Source organism: Hippocampus guttulatus, chromosome 8 (assembly GCF_054856545.1).
Source record: "Hippocampus guttulatus isolate MCC_2025c chromosome 8, RoL_Hgut_1.0, whole genome shotgun sequence".
Lineage (NCBI taxonomy): Eukaryota > Metazoa > Chordata > Actinopteri > Syngnathiformes > Syngnathidae > Hippocampus > Hippocampus guttulatus.
In genome coordinates, this window is record NC_141268.1 from 11,163,041 (window position 1) to 11,171,903 (window position 8,863).

At 43.1% G+C, this 8,863-nt stretch overlaps 1 protein-coding gene across 1 annotated transcript; it reads right to left on the reverse strand.

Moving 5' to 3' along the window:
- Nucleotides 1-8,390, reverse strand: tas1r3 (taste receptor, type 1, member 3). The gene is made up of 8 exons (XM_086118004.1): nucleotides 8,188-8,390; nucleotides 7,291-7,591; nucleotides 6,091-6,447; nucleotides 2,471-2,875; nucleotides 2,161-2,364; nucleotides 1,834-1,954; nucleotides 863-1,233; nucleotides 1-726 (listed from the first exon to the last, which is right to left on the reverse strand). Exons 1-8 carry the CDS (start codon nucleotides 8,388-8,390, stop codon nucleotides 145-147), a joined length of 2,544 nt encoding a protein of 847 aa, XP_085974130.1. The 3' UTR covers nucleotides 1-144.
- Between the last annotated feature and the right edge of the window lie 473 nt (nucleotides 8,391-8,863).

The window sequence follows — 8,863 nt, forward strand, 5'->3', positions numbered from 1 at the left end:
TAAAATACCTCATTGTATGTATGATGTGATCATCGATATATTTCACACATTGACAAAGTGGACACAAAGGGTTACAGTAACATTAATATTAATGCAATTGCCACGTACAAATAGATGTTATTACAAATGTGGAAGACAGTGCTGTTAATGGGCTTGCTGAGGCTGGGGGTCCTCATTCGCTGGCATTGCACCTTCCAAAAAAGTGCAGAAATACTCCAAGGTATTGAGCTCCGGCTTCCTCAACAATAGGTGACATTTTGGGAAATAGTAAGCTGCCACTAGTCCAAAGTTGCTGACCATATTAAAGGAAATCAGAATAGTATACCTGTTCCTTTCGTTCATACCCATATAGATGGGAATAAATGTCACCCAAATCATGCAGTAGATTAGAGTTGAAAAGGTTATGTCCCGGGCAAGGTAGTACTGATGTGGAGGTTTTGTTGCCATGAAGGTGCACATGAATGACATAATGGCCATTAAAACGTTGAGGCCTTGCATCAAGGCCAGTCCGACCATCGGTATCACCGGGCATGACAAGAAAGCCCTCAGGAAATTTATTTCCATATGGGACACATGCTCCGACAGTGAGGGCCCTTCTTGGATGAACCAGCCACATAAACCGGCCTGTACGGAACAGCAGATGATCAAAAACAGCCAGCAAGCAGGACCTCGCAGTGTCTGTAGGTGAGAGGCAGCCTTGTCGTGGAACTCTGCTATTATGAATATCTGCGTTGGGAAACAAGCGAAAATAGAATTTGTTTTTCAGTTCAAGTACAGTAAATCTAAATTTTTTTGATGATGAATGTGTTCACTGTTGGAAGTTCCACTGTACAATATAACTTAATGTCATTTTTCACATCACCTGTAGTGAAATGGCTGCGATAACAGAGAGGGCAATGGTTTGGAAAATGGAGATGAGGGGCAGCTGAAGGTGACACAGCGCGTCACCTGGCTCACCCAGGAAGAGCGCCAGGCTGAGGCAAGCTCCCATCAGGCTGAAAAGCACAACAAAAGCCAAAGGTCCGCCGGAGGCCGCTACCATGGGGGTCCGCCAGTGCCGCAGGAGCACGACAGCCACGCCGACCTGACACAGCAGCAGCAGTGCCCCGCCCAGTGCCAGATGAAGTGCGGCAGGTTTGTCCCAGGACAAGACATCAAAGGCTGGTTCAGTGCAGTTAGTGCTCAGAGTCTGTGACCATTGGCCTTTAGGGCATGGGGTACACTGGATGTCTTCTAGGTATTGGAAAGCATAAAAAGGAAACCCTCAAATATCAAGGTGCAGCGGAAACAAATTCCTCGACATGTCAACATGAACAACAATTCCGCTTTATTTCCCTCAAATGTAGACAACAAGGCTATCGTGTTTATTGAATTTATTCCTAACATGTAATGAAATAAAAGCAACTGACCTCAACCCTTAAGTTACCTTGTCCGCTTGCATTGCAATATTGACTAATACAGTATTGTACAAGCCCCTCCCCCCTCCCATCCTTTCCAACATTTGGTACTTTTAAACAATTTTTTTCGACAATACCTCCACAAGTCCAACTTTTGAGTTGCACACCATTAGTGTAGTATGACCTTTTGACACATCATGCGAGGCAGCATACATTTGATATATTCATTTAAACATAACTTCAAATGTATTATCCAAATTAAGAATTGCAATTTATCTGTCAAAATATCCAACCTGGTTTAAGAAAAAACATGGAGAGAAGCAGGTTTTGCTCCATCTTAGATTCATGAAGTGGGAATCTTTGATCCTCCTTCAAAGACTGAGTTGAGTTGTATTTTAGTTTAATCGTTTCAAAGAATTGAGAGGCAAAATATTACCTTTATTGGCCTGATAAGTGCCCGGCAGACAGTCAATGCAATCAAAACAGCACGAATGAAAGCCTTTGACCCTGCGGACTTGGCCGATCCCACATGCCGCTGAACAGGTGGACTCCGGGACCTGCAAAAGTGATGGCATTGCAGTTTTGTGTGTGTGTTTTACTACTGATCTTAAATGGGACATTTAATGGGAAATGTACTTTTCAAATGCTTGTACACAAATATTTGGACCTGTGGAGTGTGAAATGTGTTTGGCATTGTGTTCTCACATATTATGTGTGTACCACATACATAATATGCCCGCTGCAAGTGTTTGTTTTGAATTACCTGTGAGTTTTCAGTGTGCCATTTGATAAGAGACTTGTTGATGGACAGGTCTTCATCAAAGCTTCCAACAACTCTAAAATCCAAATGTGAATCAGTCCAGATCCACTCGATGACGCCGTAACCCATGTTGGGGTTCCCGCTACTGTCAAAGACTAAATGTTTCCCATTAATATCAAAAGACGTGTTCTGTAACACTCGTAGCAACTGCAAAAGAAAGGAAAATAATTAATACAAATAATGAATGAGTTATGTAAGGGCAATAATTTGTTGGTAGCAAAACCAGAATGGCCTCTTTTACAGGTAGGTTCACCTTCCAAGGAAGAATTCTGGTCTCAGCATCCCATTTGCAGGTGGTGGTGTTGCATCCCAACATGTTGTGCAATGACTGTGCAACACTGTAGATGGCGGCATACACACTAAAAGACGCTCTCTGCACTGCAGCGTTCATGACTAAGCTCATGTTTGCAGGTGATAAGTTCCAACATTTCGGACAGGGATCGTTGAGCTTCGGTGCATCAGAGGACCTTTTTTTCTCCTCGCTCAGTTTTGTAAAGAGCGCCTCCGTGTATGCTGGGAGCAGATCCAGGGTTTGCGTTTTGTAGGTGAATCCGATGATGGTACCGATGGTTTCGATGTCGGGGATGGATGTCAGGCGATTGTGAACGACCCAACTTGCGCTGGCGATCCACACGCCCTTGATTTTCCTCTTGATAACCTGTGAATGATGGCTACAAAATGTAACCCTTTCATATGTCAGTTCGTACTATGGATCTTTGTGCAAATAAATAAATAAATAAAGCAATTCAAAAGATCATGACAAACCACATTTAAAGTGCCGTTAAATAAGTCATTAAATAAAAACAAATATCAGTAATTAAACGCGAATGCCATGAAATACAGAAATGTAAAGAAAAGAATGAAAAAATATCTATTTTAAATAAATAAATATGCCATATAGATGTAAAAATGAAAGTGGAAATAAATTCATTCATTTGATTATATTGGTTCAATATTATGGAGCCCCTAAAGTGACAGGTGGGGGAGGGTGGGGTGCAAATATGTTTCTCATCATGATGAAAACGTTTGTAGTCCGAACAAGAAAATGTTTTCTTCGAATGAGAAAGTCTGAAAAGAAGATGTGAGGCTCCATCCAAATCTTGTTAGCAGTTTTAAAACTGCTCACGCCCCTGTAACCCTTTCAGGGACAGCGGTTACTACAGTAAAGAGCTTATCACGTTATCAGGTTACAGGGTGCATAACAGGGTTAAATTTAATTTATATTTAATAATGTCAATGCCCTTATATTCATTTATTTTGGTCATCAAGAACCCACCGGATATGACAACTGCCCTCAAAGTTTTGTTTTTATGATTCATCAGCTATGAAAAAAATGTAATTCACTTTTTCCTTCAAAAACTGTGCTCCCAAAACCTAAACCCGAGCCATGGTTTAACGACATTACCCGCGCAGCTAGGCAGGGGTGTCGCAAAGCCGAACGCAAGTGGAAAAATGACAAATTGCATGTCGCTTATCAAATTTGGAAAGACTGCTGGCGTAACTACCAGCTCACAGTAAAAGAGGCCAAAAGAGCATATCTGTCGGACCTTATTCAAGCTAACCGTCACAACCCACATGCACTATTTAAAACGATAGATTCTGTACTCAAACCCCCTCTGCCTACTTGCTCGGATTCTTCACCCGAGATGTGCAACAGATTCCTTCAGTTTTTCATTGATAAGGTCTCTACAGCTAGGACTCCGGTCTCAAATACCACATCTGACCCCTCTGTCCATGTTCCATGTTCAGCTGTGCTAAATTCTTTTGAAACTGTATCCTTGGCACTTTTGGAGGATGTAGTTCGCCAGACGAAGCCATCTGGCTCCCCTTGCGACTCTCTTCCCCCGCACTTCTTTCAGGAGGTTCTCCCGAGTGTTGGCGCATCAGTCTTGGATATCATCAACAGCAGCCTCTCTTCTGGTGTAGTTCCCCAACAGTTTAAACATGCTGTGGTCCAACCCTTGATCAAGAAACCTGGCCTTGATCCAGATGTGCTGTCAAGTTTCAGGCCCATTTCCAAACTGCCTTTCATTTCCAAAATTCTGGAAAAAGTGGTGCACATGCAGTTGAAATTTTTCTTGGATGAACATAACATCTTGGAGGTCTTCCAGTCAGGTTTCAAGACGATGCATAGCACGGAGTCAGCCCTGTTACGCGTTTCTAATGACATCCTCCTGGCAAATGACTCTGGAGACCATGTGTGTCTAGTTTTATTGGACTTAACTTCAGCATTTGATACAGTGGATCACAGTATTCTGCTGACTCGTTTGCAGCACTTGGTGGGCATTGGTGGCAGTGCTCTTGAGTGGTTTAGGTCCTATTTAGCTGACAGAACCTTCTGTGTCAGCATTGGCTGCTCTGAGTCACGCACTGCTCCCCTGTCATGTGGTGTTCCACAGGGCTCAATTCTGGGGCATCTGCTGTTCTCGCTGTATCTGCTCCCATTGGGTTCCATCTTAAGGAAACATGGTATTCCCTTCCACTGCTATGCAGATGACTGCCAGATCTAAGTCCCACTGAGCAAGAAAGACGCCTTCTCATTAAGACCACTCCTATCCTGTCTGGAAGAAATCAAAACCTGGATGGCACAAAATTTCTTGAGATTCAATGAAAAGAAGACAGAGGTGATATTGTTTGGTCCCAGTGGCCCTTGTACATTCCATCCTGTAGACTTGGGCCCCCTGTCCCCTTATCTTAAGTCAACAGTCTCAAACTTGGGCCTTAAACTGGACAGTGATTTCAAACTCAATCGGCAAATTGGTGCCGTTGTTAAATCCAGCTTCTTTCACCTTAGACAGCTGGCCAAAATAAAACCTCTCCTCTCACATGAACACAAATTCATGCCTTTGTCACATCCCGGCTCGATTACTGCAATGCCCTTTACTTTGGAGTCAGCCAGTCCTCCATTAAGCGCCTTCAGCTGGTCCAGAATGCCGCTGCTCGCCTCTTGACTGGTACTCGTAAGAGGGAGCACATAACTCCTACTCTGGCATCCCTTCACTGGCTCCCCATTCATTTTAGAGTTATTTTCAAGATCCTCTTATTTGTTTTCAAATCTCTGAATAATCTCGCGCCACCTTACCTCTCTGAGCTCATCCGCCCCTACACACCTGCCCGGCGCCTCAGGTCTGTGGACCAGACCTTATTAGAAGTACCAAGAACTAAACTGAGGCTCAGAGGGGATCGAGCCTTTTCTGTTGCTGGTCCCTCTCTCTGGAATGACCTCCCACTGAACATTCGGCTAGCCTCCTCGCTGCCCATCTTCAAAACCCTCCTCAAAACTCACTTGTATTCTTTGGCATTCGACTCAGCATGACTTAGATTTGTTCTTGGTTTTACTGTTTGGTGCTTTCTACCGCCTTTATTACCGATTTGTCTTACTGTTTATTGTGCATGTTAAATTGCTCCATGTACAGCACTTTGTATGCAGCGATGGCTGTTTGAAAGTGCTCTATAAATACTGTTGACTTGACTTGACTTGACTTTTTCCAAGCTGTTGATGATACGTCTACATGCATTTGGGTAAACGTTTGAAACACAGGGACGGGTGGGGGCAGTGATATGAAGTAAGGTATGAAATATGTTCTTAACAAAAGAAAAAAGATTGTCAAAGTCGTGGTGTCCCAGTTGTACGTGTCACTGCAGTTGGTGCGGGGGTCTGGTCACATTTACTGCCACCCACCAGGCCAGAAGTGTAGCGCCGCGACAGAACATCTCTGTCCAGTGGGTGGCAGAATAACACTAGCATCCACTGCAATCACTGATGCACTTTACGATCGAGACTCATATACAAGTTGGAAAAAACTGATTTAGAAAAGGAACGGATCGTTTATCATTATAGGTGCCTGTATGTTTTGCATGAACATAACTTGCCTCTTTAAAGAAGACCTCAGCTGGGTCTGGAAGAGAAAAGACCAACACCACTTTGACATTGGTGGCTTGGATGTTATCGACAATATTTTTGACTGCTTTCACAGGGTCAGTGTAGACTGGAATCATGCCCTGGTAGGCCACGCATGTTGACGTGGTCTCGGCTTTTTTGGTGAACTCTTGTGCGCCTTGTTGGCCGTATTCTTCGTCGCTGCCCACGACCGCCACCCAGTTCCATGCGAACTCCTTCAGCAGAAGCACGGTGGCGTTAATCTGCCACGTGTCACTGGGTACCGTGCGGAAGAAGGATGGGTAGACTCGCTTGTCGCTGAATTTGTCGCTGGTGGCGCCAAAGCTGATCTGAAGTGGAAACAGTCATATATGACTCCTTCAGTATGAATCAAATGTTCCAACATGATCTGAACTTGTAGTTTATATCACAATATATATGTATGGAAAAAAAAACTGTTGGGTTGATGTATGACTAAAGTACAAACAAATGTTGTACATCTGCCGTCTTTAAATTGGTACATTTTTTTTCGTCATGATTATTCTTAGGCCAAATAAATCTCAATTTTAAGGACTTTTTATGAATCCAATTTTAAAGCAGCTCATTGTATTTCAAAATGGCATTTGGCAGTAGTTGGAAGCGTGATCCAACTTTTGTTTAAATGTTGCAAAACTGTATTACTGCCCAAAGCTTGTTGTGCAGTGTGCGGGATTTGGCAGGTACATTTCCAATCTCTGTCTCTCTCTATTCTTTTACAACAACATTTAACTATATTTATAATTTCACATACACATGTGAATAGAATACGTTTGGAATGCATGTCAGCTTTCACCGCGCAAACGATTGCAGCGCAGCTACGAATCAAGTGCTTTCTGCCGTGGTCGCTTGGTGTGCGGCGGGCCTTTGCAGCATGCAATTTGGTAGTCACGTTGCTCATGAGTTGACCCACACAATAGTCTCGAAAGGGCTTGCCAAAAAGGACCCCAGGAAGGCTGCCATTTTGTTTTGAAGCGGCCTTTTTAGGGTCATTAAGATGCCTACTCGTGGAAAATTTTAGGTGTCATCATTTTATTTGGGAGGAGCACAGAAGCAAATTTTGGGCCTGTTTATCACTGTGTATGTAAGTTTACGGCACTGCATCATATTGAGCAACTTCAACACAGTTCAAAGAGAATGTTGATGAGGAACCAAACCTGCGGCATCAGAAAGAATCCCAGAACTTTTCCAATGACTGACACCATTTCAGAGTTGAAGGGCCCAATCACAGCAACCACGTTGGTCTCGTAGTCAGTGTAGTTGCACTCCACAGACAGCTCGCCGCTATTTTTTGCAGTCAGGAAAGAGATAGTGGGCCTTACAATAACGGCGGTCTGTTTGCACGTGTCATGGATTTCATAACCCAGCTTGATGCCGGGGAGCAGCGCTTGGTTGGCGTTGACGTCATCCACCGTATATTTCATCACCACTGCAAGTCCCAGTTCGAGCTCATTCAAACTGGGAAGAAGGCAAATCAAAAAGCCTTTTTATAATCCCTATAAAGTCCTTTAAATATTGACCCCCCAACACCAAATTGCTGGCTTCCCCAAAACAAACGAATTAAAACTTGTCAAGCTTTTAGAGCCATTCCAGCCTGAAATATACATTATCGGTATACAAAATATATAATTACAAAACGAATGAAAATGCCATTTTTGATCCCACTCTTAACTTATAACAATAACAATTGTTATTTGCTCCAATTGTCCACCAGATGCTGCTATTTTTCCAGCACAATTTCACCTGTTACAGTTTTATTCAAGGGTGCCTTGCTCCTGGAACGATGAGTATGAATAATGGATCAATGTATGCAAAAAGAAAGTGATTGCATATGTGGCCGACATCTTAAACCATTTTTTTTCTTTGACGTCCACGCTCTGCACTCCCAACAATTTCATTAAGAATCAGCTAAAATCCCTCAAACAAGACAAGCAGATAGATTTCAGGCTGAAATTCTGCCAGAGATGAACATTAAAAATGTATGGCACGCTATCACCTCAGGCTCTCTTAAGTGGTAATCATAGGATGCTGCATGTATTATGCCAGTCGAATACCTTTCACAGCTGATGTCGTTCAGCTCGGTCCTTTGGCTGAGGTTGCTGGTGAGCTGGTTGATGGAAAAGAGGCCACCCAGCATAATATCTCCAGATAAATTGAACAGGCTCGTGGAAATGTTCTGAAACCACGCAGGTGAAGTCACGCAACACGCCAGCCTCAACATGCAGAACAGAACCAGCAGATTCAAAGATACAGCCATGTTTCTTATAAGCAGTGTCGAATGAGGCTGTAGGGATGAGGTCAGCACTTGCAGGTGTACCATGCAACCTTCTGGGATGCAAATTCACCTGTAAGATGAGTTGTAGCATTGTCCCCTCCTTTTTAACAGGAAGTATTAGGTGAGGCCGTAAAGTGGTTGTCTGGCAAACTAAAGGTTGCTGGTTCTACCCCCTAACTCCTAAGCAACCCTGTAAATCTTATTTCAGAAAATACTGAACAACTGGTTGAGTCCTGGACCTGCGAGTGACGAAATCTATGAGTTTTTCAAGAAAGATTTGAAATACAAGTACTATAAGGTGGCAGTCAACATTCAAAAATTATGTCAAACGCTCGTTTCAATCAGTTTATTGCCAATCCCAGTTAAAGGTTACTGTCCAGCTAAACATAAAATAAGGAGAATTAGGAATGTATTTAAAACAATCAGATAACTTTGACTGTGAAAAACCCGCTAGC

Bases quoted from the DNA above. Each gene is read 5' to 3' on its own strand.
- tas1r3 (XM_086118004.1), bottom strand. From the start codon at position 8,390: ATGGCTGTATCTTTGAATCTGCTGGTTCTGTTCTGCATGTTGAGGCTG. The intron at 2,365-2,470 runs GTGAACCTACCT...TTTCTTTTGCAG, and splicing joins CCAGAATTCTTCCTTGGAAG to TTGCTACGAGTGTTACAGAA. The intron at 1,955-2,160 runs GTAATTCAAAAC...TCACTTTTGCAG, and splicing joins GGCACACTGAAAACTCACAG to GTCCCGGAGTCCACCTGTTC.